Raw genomic sequence first — 25,494 nt, 5'->3', positions numbered from 1 at the left:
GCTACATACTTACACGTGATTCGATACCTGTTTCACGAGTTGAAGTGGTTTAAGCACAGGAAGATTAAGCGAAGAGTTTATATATAAATGCTCTGTTACATAGTGATTTGCTATTTTGTAGGGAAAGGAATGAACGAGGTATGTATCCATGGGAACCAGGTAGTCATGGTAATATCCACCAGAGTACAAAAATTCCTATCAGCGCACTCTTGCAACTTGACTCTTCTTGTCCTTTTCCTTCACGTCCGCCTATGAATTACCAATTCAGCCTGCTCAATGTCAGAATGGTTGCAAGCAACAATGTCTGAAAACGATCCAAGAGTGTGGGTACAAAAGCTTCAGCACCTGCCAATTGTTAACGACGCCGATATTTGAGTGCTCTTTTGCCGACAGGAAACGATCGATCGACTCATCTCTTCTCTGGAACGACTGCATCAAATATACTCAACTGTGGCAAAATACTGGCAGCAGCGTGCAAGCGAAAGATGTGCCAAAGAGAAAAAGTGGATGTGCCTGCAACAGTCATAAGGATCTCGCCCAACTTGTTCTCATGTCAAGGAGTATGTTAATCGAGTTGGCTGGTTTAGCATCGATGCTATTGCCAATGAAAAGGATGAGGTTGTATTGGGATAATGGCTCCAGTGCCATGGTGTTGGATTTATACGTACGGTTGATAGTTGTTGTCTCATTACTTTTGGAATAAAGATCCATCGGGATATATACTACAATGTTGGATTGGAAGGGAAAGGTTATAGATGAAACGAGAGGGAGCAATGTGCCATTTGCGTCTGAGATCCTGAGATCTACCACGTTAATCATACATGTTGGATATTACAAAGGATTGACGTTGACTATCATGAACAATGAAAACTCCCATTCAAACATGAGCTGTCATAAGCACCATCCTTCGTTCATAGTACGCAATCGAAAAAGGAGCCATGATAGTGCACCATTGTCTACCACTATGCACCTTTTCATGATTACTGCTGAGATGTTCATCCATGAGCTAACACCTCATTACATGATACCAGCGCCCTCATTTGTAGTAGTAGTAGTAGCAGTAGCCCTTACATTGGGGGAAATCACGATAGCTTTGTACTTTTTTTTTCCAACACAAATATACAACAAATGACTTTATAGCGTTATTAGAAATCGGGGAACAGGTGGCCGTAGGGATCTGATGTGTTGGTAACGCCGTATTGTTCCTGGGTTTCTGGGTAACGATCAAAATGGCTAGCATCACCATCACCACGGATTTGCGGTATATAAGGTGCCCTCATTTGGCGTGCAACTACCTTATTGAAATCCACACTATGGAACCACCGGTGTCCTTTGACATCGTCAGCACCGCCCTTCAGATTACCATATCGCTTTGATAAATCCGATGTGAGTAGTCGCTTCAACAAATCCCGTGCATCCGGATCAAAATATTGTGGCCATCGGATCCTGCCGTGTAAGATCTTCTCATATAGCTTGACATGATCCTCGTCATAGAAAGGAGGATATCTATCATTCATTGTTTAGCTCATCCATTCAATGGCCCACACCCCACTTAATATCCCCCATTTACCCTGCGAGCATTTCAAAAATAAGAATGCCCAAGCTCCACCAGTCCGCGGCTTTACCATAACCTTTGGATTGGATAATCTCTGGTGCTATACGTATGTATGATGCCGTCGTTAGCTGTTGCGATTCATCGTGCATCAAGATTTGATCTTACCCAAGTAATCTGGAGTACCACAAAGAGTCCAAGTAATATCAGGGACATGTTTAGCAAAGCCAAAGTCAGTGATACGAATGTGGCCACTAGCATCCAACAACAAGTTTTCAGGCTTGAGATCCCGATAAATGACGTCTTTGGAGTGCAAATATTCGATTGCCAAAACCACCTCAGCTGCATAAAATTTGGCAACGTGATCAGGGAAACGCTAATCCAAAATCCGCTTAGTCAAATGGTTACCACATCATCATCACCCACCCATGTATTCTTCTCTGCACTTCCATTTCCCCCCCCCTTTCCTTGATGTGTATCCTACCTGAGAACGACGAAGGATTGAAAATAATTCACCACCGGGAACGTAATCCATTACCATGTACAGATTGACATCATCTTGAAATGTACCCCACATGTTGACGAGAAAAGGATGTGCCACGGATTCCAAAATGTGCTTTTCATTGTTTGAATGTGCCACTATAAGGAAAGGGCAAGATTATTATCCACATCCAAACCCATACCATTCCCCCCCCTTTTCCCCCTCTTTACCTTGCTTGAGTCTTACGACTTCAGATTTCTTAAGTACCTTGATGGCATAATAACGAGCATTCACACGCGATTGAACAAGATGAACGCGACCAAAAGAACCAGTACCGAGAGTACGCAAGACATGGAAATCAGCCAATTTGAGCTTTGGACGGTTTTGGCGTTGCTGGATAATGTTCTTATCGTTGTAGACATGGGTGTATGTTGAGGATGGAACATTACGTGTATGAACGGTGCGAGGCTTCTCTGGTGTCCCTGCTATGATATCCATATAAGCTATCTCTTGATAGATGAAATGCGAGCAGTATATACAATCCATCTTTTACTGCTCGTCTCCACACTCTTTGTATAGCACTCACTAGAATTATCCAGGCTCATACGCGTTGCTTCACTTGATGATGGGGTCATTTCAGGTTGTGGTTTTTGGTCTTCAGGTAACTGGTTGTTGCTATGGTCGGATGGCAGCTGGTGGTTGGGCTGGGTATTATGCAATTCCTTTGAAGACGTTGTAGATGGTTGTTGGGTGGAAGCAGTAGATGAGACACTGGAATGGTTGCTATGCTGGTGCGATTTTGCCTTGTCGATAATCTTGTTCAAAAAGGTCATTTTGCGTGAGAAGGCGGCCTGAGAAGAGGTGCAAGTGGAAGCAGCAAGAGGAAAGCGCAAATGAATTATAGCCAATCATCCGCCATCGAGTGCACAAACGCAACACGAATGTTGCATATCATACTCAGACATCACCCTTTTGGGATTTGCAGGATGCCCATCATGATGAGACATGTCATATTAGGGAAATAAAGATATCAACTTTATGAATCGAATTGGATGCTATTTACTTTGGGTTGTGGGGGGGGGAAGGTATAAAAGATAAGGTATGCTTCAATGGTAGCATTTAAAGTAACAAGTGATGATGTTTTAAAAGTGTGGTGGCGACACTGTTTGATCCGACGATGAAGGAGTTGAGCGGATGAAACCAGAGGAGCTTTCCATCAAGGCACACCCTGCTTTCTTGTCTCACCCCACACCCACAGAGCTGACTGCTTTTCGGTAGCTGAGCTAGCTGCGTTTTCAGGATCCAAAAACTCAAATTCGATCTGCTTTACACACATTGCATTCATCCCGTTTTCTTCTCCTTTCTTCTCTTGTTGCTATGGCCAGATACTTTGGCTTTTTCTTTATAATTACAGCGCTTTGCGTAGCAACCACGGCTGCCATGGCAACAACTCCCGCTTATTCTTCTCCTCACGTGCCATCCGTCTCAAGTTGGCGAAACCAGGGATCAACAAAAGGTCGAGAGAGTAGAGCTGCTGCTGCTGCTGCTTATTATCCACTCTTCAGCACAGTCGTTAAAACATACAACGCCAACTATGCTTTCGAAGCAAGAGACTACGAACTATACATTAACGCTTCCGGCATTCTCCCATCCACAGCTGCTGGATCATCCCGTTTACGTTCTTCCTCATTGCACGATCCCATTGCCACCGATTCTCTTGTCTCTGGACCTGCACTTGCATTTATCGTGGTGTTAGCCCTTGGTGCATGCATGTTCTGACAAACGACACCACACCACCACCACCACAACAACAACAACATCATAATAATACCATCACCATACCCCCTTCTTCAGCCTCCTCTCGCTGCGTGTGTGTGCGTGTGTGTGTGCAATGTACGACATGTTTTCTTAAACCGATATCCGTTATTCCACCACCCGTTTACTCGTTCGCCCTGATCCAGTCTTATTCACCCGCTTAGCATCATTGTCATTTATTCATTTATCTACATCCTAGTTCATCCTGTAGAAAGATCAAAACGTTATTTTTGCTTTCGCGCTAAACACTAGTCAACTATTACTACTCATTATCATAATAAACCAAAATGCATGGTCCCAAACATTTGGTCCCGCTTTGGCTGTGTTGTGTGTAACTTTGATTTCGGGGGAGATAATACAACATGGTATCCAGAAAAAGTGATGGTGGGCTTAGGTGTCAGTTATCATCATCATCATCATTAATAACCTTTGATTGATAGATCAAGAAAGAAAAAGTGGCTGCCTATTATAGTTTCACCTCCAACGTCATTTGTTGTGAAATGTACCTTTGGGGAAAGGTGTATTTGCTAAGCAGCATGATGATGTGTACACAGCTCTAACAAAGCATGCGTTGTTGCTTCCAATAGTATGGATGTTGTTGTTGTTGTCCTTGCCAACATCAAGGAACATACTTGCCTTTCCGAAGTATGAAAAAGATGAATCGTAGTCGAGTTGAAAACGCAATACCTTTGGTTGTGCTGCAAATAAGCAATGATGCTATGAGCATGCCCATCACCACATTAACTTTTGCTATGATGGATGATATGGAAACACGTAAGATGGTGTCACATACATGCCCCCCCTGGTGGTATCCAGAAGCACAGAAGGAGTAGGTAATTGAGATGTCCTGTTGTTCTTGGATTCACAAGAACCGGCGTTATAAGTCAACAGCGATTTTCGTTTTGTAACCTTTCAATTCATCTTAAGGTCGTTTGCCGTGATGGTAGTCCTCTTTTCATGCTATAGTTAACCATTATCAATCCTATTGCAACCATAAGAATGCTTATCTGCATGTCAACGCAATTCTCTTAAAACAATACCCGATTATAGATAAGGTTTTCTAACGTCATGCCTGCTGCTTATTATAGCCATCGTTTTTTCCCTTTTCTACACCTGTGTCCATTTCTCACGTACATAATTGGACAAAATACTTGCTTGCAAAGTGGGACCTTCACATGTACTTGTGGATATGGGTAGTTTTATAAGGAGCCTGGCGGTGAATTGGAGCCTACGTCTTGTCATTCAAAAAGCAATTTGCATAGGATATGGAGAATACGAGTACTTGTTATTGGTGTCAATGTGTGGGTCCTGTGTTTCCTTATTTTACGTGTACTTGTCGTCAAAGCTATATGCAACACCATGTCAACAATCTTGCTATGCCCCTGCATACAGGATGACATACATATTCATGTCCGACCTCTTCACTCTTTTGGCGTCATCTTCCAACTTGAAGCTATTATTGGTATGAATATCCAGATTTGATCAGCCACGCAATTTCTACTACGACTAATTTCCCAAGGTGTAGGTCGAATGAATCGGCGACGATGCTATGCTTAGCATGCAAAGTAAACCAACCTTTTGTTGAAGAATCAATAAAACTGTAAGGAGGAGGAGAATGTGACAGCTGAACAATGCAGATCTCTCTCACACACGTACACCTTTTGCTTTTGAGCGCATTACTTACATCCATGGGAATACATAGCATAGTAGGACTTGGAATTGCTACAAGTGACATTAGACAGGTGGCATCGCGTGATGTACAATGATCCGGTTTTTGTGCCACGACTTTGCGTTACCATCAACATTACAGCCATTAGAGCTGGTCACCGTTGCAGGTGTAGGAGGTTTGTAGGTAGTACCAAATTAACTTGTATCACAGCATCGACAGCGTGGCACTTGCCAAAGATCCCTTGTTTGCACCGCACTTCCAAAAGGCGACTTTTCTCCATCCTCATGCTTGTATGTTCGAGTAGTAATTATTGGAAGGTACTTTTTCCATACACATTTGACCAAAGCAAAAAACGATGGTCCGTGGAAGCAAATGGTACTAGAGAGGGTCACTTTTGAGAAATACGTTCCTGCAAACGCCATCTGGATGATTGCATGGTGCCTTAAGCGATCCAAGATTGTTAAGGATCATCAATTTAGGGTAATAAATGTTACTTGTATACTTCTACTGATCCTTTTATTACAAATGGGAGGTGGGCTTATGATGATTTTAGATCACCATTCATCATCCAAAACATCGACAACATCGACCGTATCGCTGCTATCGGCCAAGAAATGGGATGTATGCGTGGTGCGCTCGACTCGTTTTTGTTTTCGAAGCTGAGGTGGTAATGTGTGTAGACTAAAGTAATTGGGTGGTGATTGGAGAGGAGGCGTGTAGTTTTGTTGTAGTAGATTAGAAGCACCTGTGCCATTGGCAGTAAGCAAAGGTGTGGAAGGTGGCTCATCCAAAGAAGGATCAAAAAACATGGGTACGTCATCTGAGGTCTGATAGGGTTGAATGGCTGTCAAGTTGGATACTTGAAGCATTTGATCATGCTGCAAATTTGCAATTGCAATGGGCACCACCAAGTCGGCTTTGTGTATGTTGTTCTTTTTAAGTAATCTCCCTGTGCTACCTTGTAGTTGACGACATTCAATATGCAGCACCAGGCTATAGTAGACGCGTAAATGCCGTGATGTGAACGAAGGTGATACGCCACGTGTTGGTAATCGGAAATGCAAAGGGATCCGAGCTTCGCCATCATTGCCGGGGACTCCCGTATGCGTTTCAGAGATAATGACGCTTTCATCTTTACGATAAGCTGTACCTTGTTGCAAACGCAACTTGGCGTCATGGTGTTTTTTAAGCGTGTAGCCAAGATCACTAATAATCATATTGGAAGGTAAACATCGAATCTCCAATTGGATATCAACCCAATCATCTTGGACAGTAAAAGGATATAAGCTTTACGTTTGACGACCTTTATGTTTTTAATTTTACCTGGGCAAAAGACTTGTTGGGAAAGTAACACTTTGGCATGCGCATAAGGTGTACAATTATGGAATTTGTACAACCAATCTTCTAACGCACAAGGTACTGGCAGGGGCGCACAGATGATGGGTCGAAAAGGTGTGCTGTATTGTTTGCTTCGTATGCTGGGTTGGAATGCTGCACCATCCACATGAGCTGTCCACAAGTATTGCATCGAGCATCCAGCAGGCTCATTGACACTGGGTGGAAAATTCACGTTGCAAAACTAAGAGGTGGGATAAGAATCATCATCAATGTAGTAAAAGATGATGCTATTTACCTTTAATGCAAAGGGAAATTTGTGTGTTCCCGGTTCCAGTGTTTGCCAGGTATTTAGCACAAATGCTATCATAAATCGAGTCATTATGAATCCTTTCCAATGTGGTATACACGACGACTTACCGCTTGTTTCATGGCCCCACACTTTGGTATCCACTTCAAAATGAACCACTGTCACCTTGTGAAGACAACAATGGGGCTTATCTTTAACTCTAATTGCAACCACCTCTTCCGCCCGAAGCTATCATCCATATTAATAAGCTCCCATTTCCACGTTTCAATCAACCACTATTTACCTTGATACGAATTTGTGTCGCCTGAATGGGTCGTGTTGCATGCAAAATAACCGTGCCTATTGCATAAAAGTATATCAACAAAGATGCAACGGCCAAGTGTACGTAATCTACTTACCACGCACAATGCGTCCAGGGCGTAGCACGAGTTGTTGAGTACAATCGAAATGTATGCTGACAGTGCTTGGTTGGGCAATCATGGGTGGACAAGGTAAAGAGCTATTGCTGCTGCTATTGCTGCTGCTGCTTGTTCTATTACTTTGTCCTGTGTTGGCTCCTGTAGTAATGCTCAATGATAATCCTCGTGAACGTGAGCGTCCTCGTTGTTGTTGTTGCTGCTGCTGCATGTGATGGTTGTCATTGCTGCTTTGTTGTGGTAGCCTTAAATTGTCGACGTTGCTGTTATCTGATGGTGTAGTAGTAGCAGCGTTGAAAGTAGAAGGCGTAATAGGCGATGGGTATTGTAGCGTGCTTGTAGCGGTGAGAGGAGGACTCATTGTTGTGGAATTGGATAGAAGAAAAGAAACAGAGGAAATGGAAGAAGCATCCAGCGATAAAAAGACAAAGAAAGATGGTCGCATGACGTCTGATCAGGATCTTCCTTATGCGGAGGAGGTCTTGCTTTTTGTACTACCCATCGTGGATGTCATTCAAAGCTATATCTACTGTACATGGCAACGTGGAACACACACTCACGCACACATCACCTGGAGTCACATCAGCCATCATGCAAATTATTTCGTGTGTGTTGATATCATACTATGCTCACCGCTTTTCTTTTTTCAAGATCATCTTTTCGTAATAGCTTGTTGTTGTGGTGATGGTGCTGCAGCAGTAAAAATATAGTTATAGCTGTGCAACCAATATGAGCCACCTATGTGTAAGCTTGTTTACCCGAAATAAAAATGTCGTCGCTGTTGTTGACCATTGCGTCAAAGTGCTTGTCAGCCGCTTGAAAGCATGACGATCGTTTCCATGACGACAACGTGGTCGACGAGGAGACACTATCCCATATTTGTCACCCTCCAGTGGTGTAATTCAAATGTATGACTGATCCCACTCATAGAATCAACACTCACAATTTTATTGTGGAATCCAAATACAAAGAGGATGGTATACTACATTGATAGAGTATGTGCATTGAAATGAAATGAGGGGCCATGTGAGGCTCAGCGTGTGTCGTACAAATCCTCGTTTCAGGTAAACCCAACCAACATGTACACGCCGCAGGTCAATGCGGGCTACACATAATCGCAAGTTGAAAGAGAATGTTTATCATGCGGAGATGTGGGTTCAGCAAGGTGGATACAAAAAGTCATAACGAGTTGGTTCTAGAAACCACGTGGTTGAATGCTTTGAAGGATTAGAAAAAGGGGAGGTTATGATGTTTCGAGTGGATAATGTTGTTGATGTTTTTATTTAGGTGGGAATGTAAATCATGCAATGTGGAAAAAAAGAAGCATCCATATTGTGCGTGTGTGTGTTCCTGGGTTTCGACAATTAATTGGTGGTGGTGGTGGTAGTAGTGGGTGCAGCAAACTTTTTCAACAAAGCATCACGTCTTTTGTGCCAATGGTTTTGCCGTTCTTCCATGGTCAGCAGAGAAGATGGATGTGACATTGGGTGGTGGCGCGGATGATTCTTTGGTAGAACACTGTTGTGATAGAAGCGTCTCACATTGGGTGGGTATCTTATCGGGTTGAATGATGGTTTGTGGTGTCTGTAGGGTGGAGGCCGATTCCAATCATAATAGGTAGTTGATCTCTCTAACGCACCATAACAGGCTATCTCTGGATGTCGTTGCTTTTGTCGTTCCACATCATCGGCTGCTGCATGAGCATTGTGCCATCCATACTTGGCCCATATAAAAACCATTGCTGCTACAATCCCATACAACGACGTGATAATGACAAGGCTGACAAGGACAACCGGGAAAAGATCATGGATGTATCCTAATAGCGACCTGTCAGAATACGTAGACGTATGTAGTAGAGAGCATTACATACATACCTGATGGTGTCTCATGCGGCGTTGTTTCAGCGACATTGGAAGAGTGATAATAAGAGGAGTCTACACCACCTTTGCTTGTAACAAGGAACAACATGGGGATAAGATGTAGGATAGGAAAAACTCGGAAAGGTAAACGAAAAAGAAAAGCATCCCACCACAAGGCAATGAAACTGACCAGGATATAATCTCTGCCTTTTTCTTTGCAAACTTTATTCTGTAGTAAACAAGAGTAAGTAAAGTACATGTATTTGTCTATTTCTTTTCATCCTCGATATTCTTGACAGGAGTATCATCACGACCAGGGCCTTTTAAAAGGACGTCCATGAGTATAATCTCTCTCATATCCATACCACCATTCACTACTACTTACCATTTGCTTCCCAAGGAGACAAGGCACCTTCAAAGTTTCGGAATGCCTGAGCCAATTCAAGTGGTTCTTGGACAACACGCTTCTTTTCTTCATCATAGCGTAATTCGACATAGCCGGTGAGAGGGAAATCTTTACGCAAAGGATAGCCTTCGAAACCATAATCGGTCAAGATACGACGAAGATCGGGATGGCCCACGAAAAAGACGCCAAACATGTCATAGACTTCACGTTCTTGCCAGTTGGCAACGCTAAAGTGGGGGACCATGGATGGCACAGGTGACGTTTCGCTAGCGTAGGTCTTGACACGAATACGAGCATTGTAACGCATGCTGAGCATATTGTAGACGACTTCGAAACGGTGTTCACGCGAAGGATAGTCGACACCCGTGATATCCTGCACTGATTTGAATTGGCAGTTGGTATGATCTCGCAAGAATAGCATGACAGGTTCCAAAGCTGAAGGTGCCACATAGACTGTCAATTCGTCCTTGTACACGCTGAATTGTTGGATATACTTGGGCATGGCAGAGATAAGGTATTGACCATATTCGTGCAGTGCGTCGTTGCCTGACTTGTAGCTGGGGTCGGCCTTGGGGCTGGCTGTTATCATGTTATTGTTGTCAGTCGTCGTCATTTACTCGAAGACGAGGTGTCCTTTTTACCTTGCATGCGAGGTGCGCTCATGGCCAAGGCACGACGAGTGGTGGTGTGGAATGCAGGCTTCACTACATACATATCATGTATAAATACTCAATGGGACAACGACGAATAAAAAACGGCGTCATTACATGTAGCCATGGGTTGCTGACGAGCAACACGCAACAATGTCGTGGTCAACAATCGGGAAGCCATTGGCAATGGAAAGAGTGGGGAGGTGGTGGTGGACTTGTCAAAGGGAGAGAGAGGGGTGGGGGAACAGCCTATCAATGTAAAGTGTTTACTCCACGACGTCACGTAGAGCTTCCTGCTGCTTTTAATGCGCACGGTTCAGGATTTAACCGAGGAACCTTACTCTTGTTCTTTTACCCCACCCAAACCCCAGTCGACCCTTCCTCATGGAGACAGCAGTGAGAAAAGCAACACGTTTGGAATACCAGCCTCCAAAACGAAAGCATTTGGATAGTACGTTTCCTCATTGTCCTTTTACGTGTGGTCATTCGCACCCTTCCTCAACCCGTTAACCTCCATAATACAACATAATAGCGCTCGTTGCTTTGACACACCAAAGCCCGGCCAATATTGAAGATATCATGCACACATTATCCAAACGAATGAAAGAGACTTCATGGATTGTAAGTCCAGCGCATTGGGTCATAAGGAAGGAAGGATGGGTGTTAATATATATACAACTAGATTGTATTCAAGGTGTTGATTATCATTCATACATTAATGCGGGAAGGTGCTGATGACTGTGCAGCAAGCTACGTGTATCATCATCTCGAAATCTTGGAAACAAACAAGTTGCGTGACAAGTCGTCAAGTGAGTAACACCTAATTTGTGCATAAGAAGAAGAGCATCCTTATTGACATTATGCAACAACAACAACAACAACAACAATAGCCCATACTCAAGTACAGAATATCCGCATCTACAAGGAATATCTTGCACGACGTGCAGAAGCATATGGAGAGTTGAGAAAGGATTTGATGAAACCACCCAATGGGCAAAAGGAAGGAAGGCTACGACATCTTTCAACGTCGAATGGATTGCTCAAGGAAACACAGGTGCTACAAAAACAAATTGCATCCATATTAAGTACCAATGTAAGATCATCCCCGACAAGACTAAAACAATGACGCTAATTTTCTTATGTAGCTGCTTATTGATGGTGTGGATGAAGCTATTTGCCTGTACGCTTATCGTCTCATTGTCGAAGACTTGCTCAGTTGTTCTCGGTCATTGAATGAAGGGATTGTTAACATATTAGGTAACCCGATACACATGTACAGCGAGGGAAAGAGACAAATATTTTGACCCAACACATAGAGCATTACTTTGCCATGAGCAAACCAGATGCGCAAACATCCCTCGGCATTTACAAGCGATTCACCAAGCAAATCGAGGACATCATTTCATACTTGAATCAAGCACGACGGCTACAATCCGATATGCAGATTAACATTCCTAATTTGAAGCACGTGAGTTGTAGTAGGGGTGGTGGAAGGTTTTGATTGATTTCAGGAGGAATGATAAATTAACCTGCAAGTCTTTATGATGTAGGCACCTTTATCTCTGGCTACTGCATTGGAAGAATATCTCAATGATCCCAACTATGAAGCACAGCAGGAGGCATATATACGAAAAAAGAACAATCCTGAGGACACCAATAATCAAGAAGGTATGTTAATCAACAGGGAGGAGGCTGATGGTCAATCAAATACTAAAGAGGGATGATTTGTACGTAGCAGCACCCAAACCTGTACAACAACAACAACCATCATCTTCTGTCACCACCACCACTACCACTACCACTACTACCAATAACCTGCCATCATCATCACAACCACCATCAGCTACACCTAATCAAAGCCTTGATGATTTCTTTGGAAGTATACAAAATCAACAACAAACGACATTCATGCAGCAACAACAGCCGTTGACGACCGGTAGCATGGGCTTTGTCCCTTCGCAACAAACATCAACATTCATGGGCAGTCCTCAGCAACTAAATCCTGTTACAATGGCCAACACGGGTGGTTCACATAATCCTTTTCGTATGTCAACTCTTCCTCCCCAACCCACTGGAAGCCTGCCCTCATTACAACAACAACAACCTTTTAATCGAGCCAATTCAATGATGATTCCAAGTCATCGTACTGGACCTGCACAACAACAAACGACCACCACTTCCAATCCATTTAGAACAATGCAGCCCTTACAAGCACAAATGACAGGTTGGCAACAACAACAACAGCCACAAATGACAGGTGCATCAACATCATTCATGCCGCCCACGCTTCCTTTGCAACAACCCAATCCAACTGGATCATCCAATCCTTTTGCATCATCTAATCCACCATCGGCTGCTTGGGGAAGTACCACATTTTAAAAAGGGGGGTTTTATTTGTAGTAATAAAAGCCTGGCTATATAAAAGTGCACATGTTGTTGGGTTGGTGAATCACGTGAGCACGTGTTCGGAATGTCGCGCGAGCCTTTTGTTCCTTTTCGTTACACTTTCTTTTCTTGTCCCTGATGCTTCATGAGCTCATTTTCGTTCTCTCGGGTTTTCCAAGCGACGTCTTTATACCATTCCCCTCCGATGACCCTTGCACGTTTTCAATCAACCCTGATTTCCCATTGTTGCACCCTGCCGAACGCGAATCGTTGAATCGACTTGGCCAACTGGGTTGGATCTATGCAAAGCTGAATACGTTTTCTGTCAAACAAGGCGCGTATGCACAAGCGATGGCGACAGCACTTGAAGCGACATTGGAAGAATACCGACGTGATATCTTGGATATGGAACGACTTTTACTCGACAAAACCTATGATGCAGGTGGAGGTGTGGTGCCTATTTCCCTCTTAGCATCCTCCTTGGGCCGATGGGAGCTATTATTACCAGCATTGCTTGAATTCACCAAAAAGTTTGACGCATGCGAGTATTATGGATGCAAACTTCTTGACCTTGTATTGGACGAGGCACGTACAGGCAACAGTGATTATCGTGATGTGATGCACAAGGTGGCTGATCGATTACATGATGTTCTCTATCGACAAATTACCTCTTGGATGGTGTATGGGAATTGGACCAATGACGAGTTTTTTATTACAAAAAGCACCACCACCGGCAACAATGGTACAACAACAACAGCAACAGCAGGTTGGCAACGTCGCTATGGATTAGCATTGGAGCAAATTCCCAAGCATATCCCGCTTGCATTGGCTGAGTCTGTGCTTTTTGTTGGGAAGGCCGTTGCCACTGTCAACCAAATGGGTAACAACCCCATGCCTGATACCATGAAACAACAGCATTTGCAACTCTTATTATCATTACGTCAACAACAACAATCGCTGCGACAATACGATCCATTGAAACAAGTGGTGCAACAAATACGACGATCTACGGCGGATTGGTTATTTTCACGCGTCTTGACAGGCGAGCATAGCTTGCAATGTTATTTGGAATCATTTCGGCACATGTTTCTTCTTGGTTATGGTGATCTTGCAAGCAACTTTATCATTGCATGTGCAGAATGGCGTAGACGATCACTCGCTAAATACCCGCATGATCAACATCACAAGACAACCATGATCTTTCGACATCAGGAGTTCAATGCCTTGCTGGCCAAGGCCTCTGTGGGCACCGAAGCCGAGGAACAAATGGATGGCTATTGTGTGGAGATTATGCAAAACAATGAATCCACATCATCGTCCTTGTTTAGCCGACTTTTACTGGTGGATCTCAGCTGTACATTACATTATGATATGCGATGGCCCATTGATTTATTTCTCAGCAAAGAGGACTTGCAGTGCTATAGCGATCTTTGGACATTCATGACTGGATTGAGGAACGTACAAATGTCATTATCGGATCTTTGGATATCATTGAGGCATGGGCCTTCGAATCATGAAGCAAGGGCGGTTTGTCGATTACGTTCTTATATGCTCTTTTGGGTGGATACGTTATGGAATCATATTCAGGTAACTATCATGGGTGCAATGAATGAATAGGTAGGGTGATGTTGATTACCCTCTTTTTTTTATCCTAGTCCAATGTCATCACTCCACACTATCAGCGACTCATTCAAGTCATTACGGGTGCTAAACGATCTTCTTACACCACCACCACCGCTACCCCTGCTTTTGAAGATCTTCAAGCTGCTCATACCCAATACCTACGCAACATTATGCAAGGATGTCTCATCTTGACCAAGGATACTGCCCAGATCATGTATAAAGCATTGAGGATGTGTCAAAAGTTCTGTGCCTTTGTGCAAGAATTATGTCATCAAGAGGACTGGCAACGCACCAAACGACGTCGAACGGAGCGAACAGCATCCGATATTGTCAATGAATGGGCAAAGCCGTATGAAAGTATTGAGAATGCACACATGGAACAGATCATGAAGACTGAAAAGGTAAAAAGAGGGTCATAGTAGAATACACGTCTTTTTCTTACTCAATGATGGTATATATACATAGGAATTTTCATATATCACGGATCGTTTCTTTACTCTGGTATCGGACGCACCTCAAGAAATCAAAGCCAATGGGAGCCTGGATATTCTACTGCTACAATTAGATTACAACAAATGGTTTTCGGACAATCGGATAAAGTCGTTATAAAACGGTGGTTTCCATGAGTCAAATTATTGTGCTATGAAAGGGTTGAGTTGCGGGTTGGGGAGAAAAGTTCATACTCGGCAATGGCATTTCATTGGTAAAGGAAAAGGAAAACACGCATTCTCATGTTACCAAGCGCCGCTTTCTTTTGAGTTACCTATAACGTGATGGAGTGGAAAAGAGGAGGAGGGGGGGAACTTCGGCTTCTATTGTGTAACGTGTCCCAAAGTATTGCTCTTTCCTGGGTCATGGTGATATTGTAAAAAAGAAATCATAATAAAGCTGTATTACAATGAAAACAAAGCAGCAAGTTTAAAAAAGGATACTTCACAACAATGGGGGCCCCATAATCAAGGATGTGGGAGTAGTTTTGGATAGCCAGAGTAAAATGAGACATGTCAATTCCCCATTTCTTGGATATTATATTCCATTGTTGTCCTCCAATGGCACGTGAATCATGTAGTAGAATCAAGGATCAGATAAAGATCGCATGGGCGGGGCGGGCGGGCGGGGGCAGCCGGTGACCGACGGCGAACGACGACGACGACTGGAAATGACCATCCTTGTGATTAAAGTCAGCCCACTACTGCCAACTCACACCACTCACTCACACTCACACTCTCTCTCTTTTACCCCTTTACTTCTTTACAATGTCGCAAACAACCACACAAACACCAACACCATTCCCCCATCCAGGCCTTGATCACCTTGAGAATACTGACGAATTGAAACGCCAATGCCCTGCATTTGCTTCTGGTTGCCCTTACGCCAAAATTCAAGATCACGCCAACGTCAGTAACTTTGGTGAAGTTTCCAAATGGTAAGATAAGAACGCCTGGAGTGATCGAAGCATACAGTCTAATATCAATTGTGGCCTTCTATAGTCCTGCTTTTCAACAAGGTATATAATACATACATACATAGCATCATCATCGTCAGGTAATCTCATCACGTGGCTATAGGTTGTCCATTTTCCAACAAGAGCAAGGAAGAGATTGAAACCATGCTTTTACAAGTGCCTGAGAACCATCCTGCTGTCGATATGGAAAGTAAGTGTGTGTGTATATGTGTTTAGAAGGATGAATCAACCCTATTGATCTCGATTTCCATCATCATCATAGAGGCCCAATCCACACCTGAAGGTGCTATCCTTGTCCAAATGTTGAATCAGCTCTTGTCGGAAAGCAGCTTTTCTACTCTCTTTGGTCAAGAAGACCAGGATGCTCTTCAAAAAGAGCCTGAATATCTCAAGGACCCTCAATTGGCTGGTGCCATGCGTGAAGGTACCATGGTAGCTCACAAGGCTGCTGAAAACAGTATTTTCACAAAGTAAGTTCCTATCTATTGGTGCATTACTGTTAATTGACGATGATCATTAGACGATTCCTCAAGGGTGAAATCAACCGTGATGAATATGGTCGTTACCTTACTTCGCTCTACTTTGTGTACAGGTATGTAGGGGTCATCGTCATCATCATTATGATCATAACGACAGCTTACATGATACCTATCCTAGCTCTATGGAATCATTATTGGAAAAGCACAAGGATAATACAGCCATTCAAGTGATTCATTTCCCTCATGAATTGAACCGAAAGGAAACCCTTTTGAAAGGTGAGCATTGTGTGTGTGTATGTGTGTGTGTAAGGATGACTATTGGATGTGTATATTGACCACTCCTCTATGATGATGATGATAAAGATCTCGAATATTATTATGGCAAGGAACGAATGGGTGACATTACTGATCCTGCTACCATGACACCTGCTGTCAAGAATTACGTGGAGGCGATGGAACGTGCATGTGAAAAGGATCCTTCCCTTTTGGTCGCTCATAGCTATTCGCGCTATTTGGGTGATTTGAGTGGTGGTCAAATCTTGGCAAAGCGTCTAAAGAAGCATGTATTGGGTCTCTTGGAAACCGATGGCACTTGGGATTCGGATGAAGGTCTTGCTTTCTACGCCTTCAACAATATCGGTAACCAGAATGCATTCAAGGCTGAATACCGTGAGCGATTGAACACTGCGCCCGTAACCAAGGAATCCCGAGGTATGTGTGTGTGCCTGCACACACACACACTCACCCTATCCTATGTATAGATGCTAACCTTATTGACAATAGATTTGATTGTGCAAGAAGCCATCCGTTCCTTTGAATTGAATATTGCCGTCTTTGACGAGATTCAAATGCTTTCTGAACAAGGCAAGCTGGTCCCCACCCTTGGTAACAACAGCAAAAAGGTCAAGGTTGGATCATCATCATCATCATCATGGCCTACCCTTCTCATTGCCTCTACAGCAGCAGCAGCAGTGGGTGCTTTTATTTATGCCCGTTATTACCAGCGGTCGTAGAGAGAGCATACTTTTTTGTATTAATAAATGTACGTTTTACATATTCAGCCATGGAAATGATATGGTTTTTTATGCAAGTTGCTACATTACATACGTAGTTGGGATATACATAGGAGGGTATGTAAAATCAAGAGTGCACTAATAAAAGTAGCGATCTTCACATTGCTTCCGTAAGCGTCGTAGGGTATCTGCTCTTTGTTTCTATGTACATACACAATGCGTCATCATCATCAGCAGCAGTAGCAGCTTTCACCCATTGGATGGTACTTACTTGAACATGGTTCTCAATATCAAAAACAAAGGGGGCCTGACCAAAGTTCACAGTAATGCGTTCACCCTCGGTATTGAGACCAAAGCAAGGAAAGAGATCACGTGATGTGTCAATGTTGTCGAAAGCAATCCCAAGGTAAACGCCATTCTTTGTGAAAAAGGCCTTTCCTTGAGCTATATCCACACCACAACCCACCACATCTCCAGTCGTGAAAAGAGGTCCGTATCGTGTAGGATCTCCATCATGAAAAGAGTTTCCATCATCACCATGATAGCCCCATGAGTTCTCTTCCCAACCTACAACAACAACAACGTTAGCGTGCATGATGTAGTAGTACTACCACACATACGTACCAGGAAGGATATCCAGATTATTTTCTCGATGACAAAAACCGATACCAATGTATCCATGTTCGCCTTTGGAAATGATGTGCATCTCATAATAGTAGATGCCGCATTCAAATGGGATAGGTGCGTCGCTGCGTACAAGTCCAGCTATATCACGTCCGCATCCTAGGCTGCATTTTAATAAAAGCTCGTCCCACTATGTAGGATGAAGAAACACGAGGTCACCTTGATAGTAAACTTCCGTATCATTTTCCAGTCGAAGAAGAAAGCTAAACATGTCATTGCCATTCAATCGTCTTGGGAGATGGGGAGTGGTTGACCATGGCAACTGAGCCATTTCGGAATAAAGCGTATTGTTCAAGTATTCAATATGGTGCATCATTTGAAAAGCGGGGGAGAAAGTAGTGAAAATGAAACATTTTAGGTTTACTCTTCAAAGTATTCTTCTACTACGCCACTACTAGTACTGCTACTATTACTATTCATAGTCGATCTCAGTTGTTGGGCGGACGTTTGATTGTGGATAGGTTGTTGTATAATATCAGGTGCCATGGATGATGGTGTGAGTTGTAACATTTCTCTCAAGGCCCGATTTTCTGCTTCCAACTCGGCCAACTTTGTCGTTGATGTGTGATCCATATCTTCTTGGTCGGCATAAGCTTTGCGTATCTTGGCAGCCAAATGATGCAATTGATGTCTTAATGTCATGTTTTCCAATAAAAGTTCTGCTGTTGTTCCCTACGTGATCATCATGATCAGTCTCGTTGACAACAAATTCCCCATCACCAACCTTTTCAGCATCCAGCAATGCTTCATATTCTCGTCTCAGTTGGACATGTCCTTCAGCAGCAGATACCTAAGACACGATAATTAGTCTATCTATCGTTTCCATGTTGCTTCGTTTTCTTTCATTTACCGTGTGGGATCGAAGTTTAGCAGTGATCACTTGTAGATTCTCCTCATAGGACTTTACAATATCCTGTAAATCGTTGCATTCATGCTGTAATGCCTGATTACGCTCCATCACCGCATTGTGTCGTTCCGATAGTTCTTTGTAATTAGCCAACAGCTCAGCAGTAGCCTGGTCAAGATCCTTCACATCACTGCTCAGTAACAAGGACGATGTCGTCGTTTGTTGTAGCTCTTTAAAGGATGACATATTAAATTCCTTGATCTTCTCGTATATACACACGTGCACACCACACACGCACACATAGAGTGTCTCTTTGATAATCACCTTGTTTACTCTCTGCCGTTTGCTGTTGTTGCTGGTTGTAAAAAAGTCATGAGTGAAGGGCGTGTCGATGGCGACTTTGTGTTCAATGGGGTGGGTGAGTGGGTACCTTTTGCTCGGCCAGTTGTTTGTTGAGCCCAGATGCTAACTCATGGTTGGTCTTTTGTTGTGCTGCCCAATCGTTTGTGAGTTTCCATAGCTTGGTAAATGTGTCTTCATCGAGCATGTCGTGAGGCAAAAAGTGAGAGCGAGAAAGAAAAAAGAGTTGCAAAAAAGTACCTCCGCATGAGTGTGTGTGGGGTTGTACCTACCTACATACATACACTTTCCATCCCTTACATTTATCATCGATCTTGTGCATAGATTAGAGAGATAAAAAAAGATTAGATTAAAGAACAAAACAACAATATGAATATTTGTATATACATGGTACAATGAGCATTAAGAATATGACACGACTAGCGTTATGGGGAAAGGATGAAAGCGAGTGTGTGCGTGTGTGAAGGACAAGTTGGATATGTAGGAGGGTGATGCGGTATATAGGAGGTCGAATCACGGAGTTGTTGTAAGTAATAGTAGTAGTAGGTTGTCGTCGTAGTAAGGGGGAAGGTTTCCATAGTAAGGGGGTGGGGGTTGTGAGGAGAGATGTGTGGATTGTCTACAAGTGGTGGACTTATAATCTTCTATGCTGTGTTGTCACTGTCATTGTCATCCTCATCTAGGGATTGGCCTTCATAACCTTTTGGATTTCGACGTGTCCAGCGCCACATGTCCTCACACATATCTTCCATTGTACGAGTAGGATACCACCCCAACTCCCGGTTCGCTAGGGATGCATCTGCAGTGCAAATTGCAATGTCGCCAGGTCGTCTATCCACCACTTTGAATGGGATCTTGCGTAAGGTAGCCTTTTCCATGGCATGAATGATTTCCATGACTGAATAACCCACACCTGTTCCAAGATTGTACGAGACGCATCCAGGTTTCTTTTGCAACTTTTGTAATGCAGCCACATGCCCTGTTGCTAGGTCGCATACATGAATGTAATCACGTACACCTGTACCATCCACCGTGTCATAATCATCTCCATAGACATAGACATGAGGTAGGCTGCCTTGCAATACGCGAATGACATAGGGAAGTAGGTTGTTGGGAATGCCTTGTGGATGTTCGCCGATCATGCCGGAAGGGTGAGCTCCGACAGGATTAAAGTATCTCAGCAAACACACGTTCCATTCTGTATCCGAGTTGCACAAATCTCGTAACAATTCCTCCACAAATAGCTTGGTGCGTCCATAAGGATTGGTCACTGGTCCCACACGAGCCGTTTCATCAACAGGAGTGACATCCGGCTCACCATACACGGTCGCACTGCTTGAGAAAACGAGGTTCTTGACATTGTATCGTTTCATCACTCGAAGCAAGTTGATGGATCCAGTCACATTGTTGTAATAATATTCCAAAGGTATCCGTGTCGATTCACCGACAGCCTATATAATAGGGTGGTGGAGGATGAATATTTCATGATCCATAGGATATGCATGTGTGTATCATACCTTGATGGCAGCAAAGTGAATCACAGCCCAAAATCGATATAGAGAAAAACATCGTTCCAAATCAGCTTCGCATGTCACATCGCCTTTAAAGAATTCAACAGGTCTTCCAGCAAGTCGTTCTGCTCGACGTAAAGCCTCTATTTTTTTGACAAGGGGGGAGGGGAATGTTACTATTTGAAACCACCTTCGTCATTTCCATACACACACACACACACACACACGCGCCGCTCGCTACCCTAGCAACAACCATGCCATCCCACACATACATACCAAGATGGGAATTGCACATGTTATCCATGACGACAATCGAATAACCCACGGTCAAAAGTTCCACCACAGTATGGCTTCCAATGTAACCAGCGCCACCCGTGACCAGCACGTATTTTTGACGTATGGAAGGATCCAGGTCCGTTGGTGAATAGCGTTGTACTAGATGATCTGCTGGTGCTCGTTCTGAACGTGCATGTTGCATATTGTGTACAGTGTATCGACGTTGTGTGGTTGTACGTTTTTCAGAAGAATGGGAAGCTGCCCTTGCTCGTGAACCGGGAACGGATCGATGACAAGATCGAGATGACTTTGGATTTTGAAGGCGATCGTTGGGGGCATAGCTGTCTGTATCATGCACCTTGAGTTGCTCGACAATGTCAGTGGCAGATGTGTCTCTATTGTATAAGCGTGACATGGCGCCGCTGGATTAAGGAGTGAAAGTGTGCAAAAGAGAGAGAGAGAGAGAGAGAAAAAGAGAAAGATTCAAGCTAAGAGAACACACACACCTCTCTCTATCACTTTTTTTATAACTCAGAAGCGTTGCATTGCTGCCCTCTTTCTTTTTATGCCCATGCTTTAATGGCTAGCCCTTTTTCATGCACTCGCTCACTTACTCGCTCACTCAAAAACGAGTACCATTTCGTGTGTCAACTTTATAGCATGAACTTGTTGTTTTATTTGATTTGGGTAGAGCGTCAACATAAAGGATCGTTTCACTGGGACAAAAATAAGACAAAAGCTCAGCAGTAACAATGTTACCAGGTGCGTGAAAACGCATCCGCAATCTCTTTTGTGCAACATTTCTCTAGTCGTACACTGCTCCACACATTTATTGCATCCTTCTTTGAAACAACTGGATCAAAAAAAGGGCATTTGCTCACACCTCCCCCCACCCACGCAACGTTTCTATGGTGTAGTGACGATAGTAGTAGTTCATCATGGACGATGCACATAGTCAAATTGGGTAGGTAGTAATAGCCAACGTACATACTGAGATTCAATGAAAGCAACGTGGTTACCATAGGCCGCTTTTGCTCTTTGGCTTTAGTAGTATTATTATGATAATGAATGCTCCTCGATAAAGTACAATAGGCCGATCAAAAAGGGTATAGCGCCCTGTCTTTTAGCACGAGTGATCGACATACCCAAAGTCCAGTACTTTCCCATCTCATTACTGTCATCATGCCACCCTTTTCCATCATCATGGATAAAACTTTACTCTAACGAATTCGAGATGATGAGTCCGATCATGGGGACACCTATTATAGACACAACTCCTAGTAGTATGAGATGAGAGCTATTGGGGTTATCGGACAATGTGCGTGCTCCATGCCACTAGGGTGGTATAATCAAAAGGGGATATGGCGAATCATCATTATCAGGCAGAACAATGATGGATAGGAATGCATAAATCTTCATAAGCACACACCAATTACAAGCATGGCACGTGATTTTAATGCCAAGCGGGGTTATGCTGCTGGGTTAGAGAGAGCTGGGCTCTTGCTTGGCATAGGTGATGTAGTAGCTTAGTAGGAGTATTTCATTCATGCAGGATGATTTCCCAATGATTGTATGATAAATGATCATGTAGTTTATACGTAGTGTCAATAAAATAGTATACAAGGTCTATCTTAGAGAGTGGATACAAGGTGAAGGAGGCATGATGTGTAGTGTGTGCATGTGTTTGTGTGTGAGTGTGTAAGCGTCATCATGTGGTAGAGCCAAGAAAAGAAAAAGGTGGGGTGAAAACGACAAATTTCTATTTCTTTTTTCCTTTCCCATCACTTTTTACCTTCAACATGGTGCATCCCATCGTTATGGCTGCTATAGCAGCGGGTGGTGTAGTCTTTCTTTTGGGTGGATACCATGTCGTGTCAAAGTTGTATGAGGAGTATGAGGATCGACGAGAATACGAAGCCTTTGTTCGACAATACGCCGACCATGAAAAACTGGATGATGATGATGACGAGGATGATCAAACAGCGGCAACCACAAGCCATCCATGGCACAAGCGTCACCAAGATTTGCGACATCGGAAACACATGTTACAAAGTGAGGAATCGGTAAGTATCATATGTGTATGTGTGATCGCAATGACAAAGGCATTGACCATGGTGTGTAGTTGATGCAGTCGTCGATTGAGCTTGATGCATTGGAAAAGAGTATTCAAGAGAGACAGCAACGACTCGAAAGAGAACAAAAAGCACTTGACGAAGCTGAACGTGAAATGGAGCGTCGCAAAGAAGCTTTGGCTCAACAGCGACAGCAGTCAGCATCGTCCTCTTCCATCTTTCAACCACCAACAAGTTCTTTTCACGTGTCGACTGACTCATTCGATTCTTCTTCATCTTCATCGTCATGTGCTTCTTCAGTGGTAGCGGATGATGAAGAACCACAACAACAACATGCTCCACGACTACTATCAACAACAACAGCCACACCACCATCACGTCGATCTTCAGATGGCTATCGTAGCAGCAGTGTTGGATCGGATGATGATGGATTTGCTTCTGTGAGTGACCCACATACAAGCGACTCGTATGATATCCTCAGCGACGACGATTATCGTTCGCCTTAAAGATGACATTTTTTTATCCACATGTACTAACTTTGAATAAAGAATCTATACAATACCATTGTACAAGCCATCAATGTCACTCGTTGTTACACACGTACTACTTTGCCCATGTCAAAGATTATGCAGCAGCACAAGCATCTACTCGTTGATAGTCAACCATGTACTTTTTGTATGGGTGGGTGGGTGATACGGGTTTTGGAATAAAAGGATCATTCCACCACCTTCGTCAGCTGATGTTGTTACAAGAATAATTTAAAAGTGATAAGAGAGAGAGAGAAAGGCAGCAGACCATTATCATCATCATCATCATCATCAACAGTAATAGTAAGAGGAGGATTTATCCATTGACATGTACAAGATGTATTACTGGGAATAGAAGTTATAAATAGATACGGGTTCCTTTTTTTTCCAATAATAACAATGATCATGATCTTGAATGCGGGACTTGAGTTTCTTCAGCAAGATGAGGTACATGCCGATCGCCGCCACCATCATTGGATGACCCTTCAGCTGTAGTAGTAGTAGGCCAAAAGGAAGGTTGTTGTTGGTGACCATAGATACCATATTCGGGTTCGGATCCGCTACTACTGTAATACTGTTGACCAGGCGTATAGCCTGGAATGGGTCCTCCTCCTGGTCCGCCAGCTGTTCCGGCGGAAAATCGATGTTGCGGTGATGTGTCTTCATAGTATCCTTGGGATGTGGATGACATGGATTGCTGATAGTAATTGTTGTTATCGATATCTTCAACCCCCATTTTACTGACAGGTCGATAAGGTGCCACAAGAGGACGTGCATTACTACTCGATCCACCACCACCAGTGACACTGGTAGCTGCTGCTGATGACATGGCTTGACGATCACTGGGAGAATAAAGACCATCAAATGGATCATGGGTGGGTGCTGCTTTTTTACGATTCCTCCGTAAAAGAAAGAACAATACAGCCGCTATTATGTGCGTGAGTGAGTCTTAATGTATGCAAGTGCGTACATGCGTTTTATACATTACCTATAGCAGCTAAACCTACAACACCACCTACAACGCCGCCTACAATGGCACCTGTATCGGATGAAGAAGATCCATCCCCCTTTCCATTTTCATCACCCCCTGGTGTGGTGGAAGGACCAATCATTGAAAAAGAGGTCGATGTAATGGTAACAATATCAGTGCCTGAGCTAGAAATGGTAGTGACTTCCACAGGTGATGAGCTAGGCTGTTGTGTGGTAGTAGTGATGGTCGTTCGAGAATGAGGATGAGATGATGGTTCATTATGTGAGGAAGTGGGGTTGTCAGTTACCGTTCGAGTGGGTTCCTCACCACCACCATTCGATGTTGTTGTTGTGGGACGACCTGGGTTATCGGATGTGGTTGTGTCAGATGTCGGTGGTGGTGGTGTTGTGGTTGAATCGGGAGGTGGAGGTGAATGGGTGGTTGTGCTGGTGTCAGGTGGTGGTGGGTCATCACTACTTGTTGGTGGTGTACTCGTATCGGGTGGTGGCTATATACATGTATACATACATACATACATCAGCATCTACATATAGAGAGATCTTATTATGCTTACGTCTGAAGTTGTAGGTGGTGGAGTCGTAGTAGGAGGAGGATCACTTGTAGTGGGTCCTGGATCATCACTTGTCGGTGGGGGGTCTTCCGAAGATGTTGGAGGAGGATTATCATGCGTTGTTGATGGAGGTGGACCTTCATCTGAAGTTGTTGGATCGTTTGAACCACCCGATGACATGTTCTTAAGGGATAATGGGGAGGGAGAGAAAAAAAAAA

The 25,494-nt window shown here is 43.5% G+C and overlaps 13 protein-coding genes across 13 annotated transcripts; 5 read left to right on the top strand and 8 right to left on the bottom strand.

Moving 5' to 3' along the window:
- Positions 1-1,145: 1,145 nt before the first annotated feature.
- O0I10_004246 (uncharacterized protein) lies at positions 1,146-2,866 on the bottom strand (the record flags this gene model as incomplete). Its single annotated transcript, XM_058484307.1, has 6 exons — positions 1,146-1,506; positions 1,571-1,655; positions 1,721-1,928; positions 2,037-2,191; positions 2,264-2,518; positions 2,620-2,866. The coding sequence occupies 6 exons, from the start codon at positions 2,864-2,866 to the stop codon at positions 1,146-1,148; spliced, it is 1,311 nt and encodes a 436-aa protein (XP_058344932.1).
- A 544-nt stretch (positions 2,867-3,410) lies between these two features.
- O0I10_004245 (uncharacterized protein) lies at positions 3,411-3,812 on the top strand (the record flags this gene model as incomplete). Its single annotated transcript, XM_058484306.1, has 1 exon — positions 3,411-3,812. The coding sequence occupies one exon, from the start codon at positions 3,411-3,413 to the stop codon at positions 3,810-3,812; it is 402 nt and encodes a 133-aa protein (XP_058344931.1).
- A 2,259-nt stretch (positions 3,813-6,071) lies between these two features.
- O0I10_004244 (uncharacterized protein) lies at positions 6,072-7,939 on the bottom strand (the record flags this gene model as incomplete). The annotated part of the gene is made up of 6 exons (XM_058484305.1): positions 6,072-6,781; positions 6,841-7,096; positions 7,151-7,215; positions 7,273-7,390; positions 7,446-7,501; positions 7,561-7,939. The coding sequence occupies 6 exons, from the start codon at positions 7,937-7,939 to the stop codon at positions 6,072-6,074; spliced, it is 1,584 nt and encodes a 527-aa protein (XP_058344930.1).
- Positions 7,940-8,942: 1,003 nt separating this feature from the next.
- O0I10_004243 (uncharacterized protein) lies at positions 8,943-9,546 on the bottom strand (the record flags this gene model as incomplete). Its single annotated transcript, XM_058484304.1, has 2 exons — positions 8,943-9,394; positions 9,453-9,546. 2 exons carry the CDS (start codon positions 9,544-9,546, stop codon positions 8,943-8,945), a joined length of 546 nt encoding a protein of 181 aa, XP_058344929.1.
- A 158-nt stretch (positions 9,547-9,704) lies between these two features.
- On the bottom strand, positions 9,705-10,674 carry O0I10_004242 (uncharacterized protein; the record flags this gene model as incomplete). Its single annotated transcript, XM_058484303.1, has 4 exons — positions 9,705-9,757; positions 9,823-10,422; positions 10,485-10,547; positions 10,611-10,674. The coding sequence occupies 4 exons, from the start codon at positions 10,672-10,674 to the stop codon at positions 9,705-9,707; spliced, it is 780 nt and encodes a 259-aa protein (XP_058344928.1).
- A 203-nt stretch (positions 10,675-10,877) lies between these two features.
- O0I10_004241 (uncharacterized protein) lies at positions 10,878-12,872 on the top strand (the record flags this gene model as incomplete). Its single annotated transcript, XM_058484302.1, has 8 exons — positions 10,878-10,944; positions 11,026-11,114; positions 11,176-11,302; positions 11,384-11,586; positions 11,639-11,750; positions 11,810-11,961; positions 12,044-12,161; positions 12,232-12,872. The coding sequence occupies 8 exons, from the start codon at positions 10,878-10,880 to the stop codon at positions 12,870-12,872; spliced, it is 1,509 nt and encodes a 502-aa protein (XP_058344927.1).
- A 144-nt stretch (positions 12,873-13,016) lies between these two features.
- On the top strand, positions 13,017-15,110 carry O0I10_004240 (uncharacterized protein; the record flags this gene model as incomplete). Its single annotated transcript, XM_058484301.1, has 3 exons — positions 13,017-14,465; positions 14,534-14,902; positions 14,967-15,110. The coding sequence occupies 3 exons, from the start codon at positions 13,017-13,019 to the stop codon at positions 15,108-15,110; spliced, it is 1,962 nt and encodes a 653-aa protein (XP_058344926.1).
- Positions 15,111-15,757: 647 nt separating this feature from the next.
- O0I10_004239 (uncharacterized protein) lies at positions 15,758-17,458 on the top strand (the record flags this gene model as incomplete). Its single annotated transcript, XM_058484300.1, has 8 exons — positions 15,758-15,927; positions 15,992-16,008; positions 16,070-16,156; positions 16,229-16,436; positions 16,487-16,558; positions 16,624-16,721; positions 16,809-17,156; positions 17,229-17,458. The coding sequence occupies 8 exons, from the start codon at positions 15,758-15,760 to the stop codon at positions 17,456-17,458; spliced, it is 1,230 nt and encodes a 409-aa protein (XP_058344925.1).
- A 138-nt stretch (positions 17,459-17,596) lies between these two features.
- On the bottom strand, positions 17,597-18,455 carry O0I10_004238 (uncharacterized protein; the record flags this gene model as incomplete). Its single annotated transcript, XM_058484299.1, has 4 exons — positions 17,597-17,659; positions 17,730-18,025; positions 18,083-18,241; positions 18,302-18,455. 4 exons carry the CDS (start codon positions 18,453-18,455, stop codon positions 17,597-17,599), a joined length of 672 nt encoding a protein of 223 aa, XP_058344924.1.
- Positions 18,456-18,502: 47 nt separating this feature from the next.
- On the bottom strand, positions 18,503-19,536 carry O0I10_004237 (uncharacterized protein; the record flags this gene model as incomplete). Its single annotated transcript, XM_058484298.1, has 5 exons — positions 18,503-18,814; positions 18,867-18,932; positions 18,993-19,219; positions 19,314-19,344; positions 19,420-19,536. 5 exons carry the CDS (start codon positions 19,534-19,536, stop codon positions 18,503-18,505), a joined length of 753 nt encoding a protein of 250 aa, XP_058344923.1.
- A 457-nt stretch (positions 19,537-19,993) lies between these two features.
- O0I10_004236 (UDP-glucose 4-epimerase GalE) lies at positions 19,994-21,551 on the bottom strand (the record flags this gene model as incomplete). The annotated part of the gene is made up of 3 exons (XM_058484297.1): positions 19,994-20,800; positions 20,867-21,003; positions 21,137-21,551. The coding sequence occupies 3 exons, from the start codon at positions 21,549-21,551 to the stop codon at positions 19,994-19,996; spliced, it is 1,359 nt and encodes a 452-aa protein (XP_058344922.1).
- Positions 21,552-22,953: 1,402 nt separating this feature from the next.
- O0I10_004235 (uncharacterized protein) lies at positions 22,954-23,714 on the top strand (the record flags this gene model as incomplete). The annotated part of the gene is made up of 2 exons (XM_058484296.1): positions 22,954-23,199; positions 23,259-23,714. 2 exons carry the CDS (start codon positions 22,954-22,956, stop codon positions 23,712-23,714), a joined length of 702 nt encoding a protein of 233 aa, XP_058344921.1.
- Positions 23,715-24,138: 424 nt separating this feature from the next.
- O0I10_004234 (uncharacterized protein) lies at positions 24,139-25,456 on the bottom strand (the record flags this gene model as incomplete). The annotated part of the gene is made up of 3 exons (XM_058484295.1): positions 24,139-24,662; positions 24,724-25,213; positions 25,280-25,456. 3 exons carry the CDS (start codon positions 25,454-25,456, stop codon positions 24,139-24,141), a joined length of 1,191 nt encoding a protein of 396 aa, XP_058344920.1.
- Between the last annotated feature and the right edge of the window lie 38 nt (positions 25,457-25,494).

Source organism: Lichtheimia ornata (genome assembly GCF_029851405.1).
Source record: "Lichtheimia ornata isolate CBS 291.66 chromosome Unknown scaffold00015, whole genome shotgun sequence".
Lineage (NCBI taxonomy): Eukaryota > Fungi > Mucoromycota > Mucoromycetes > Mucorales > Lichtheimiaceae > Lichtheimia > Lichtheimia ornata.
This window is presented reverse-complemented; position numbering and strand designations above follow the sequence as displayed.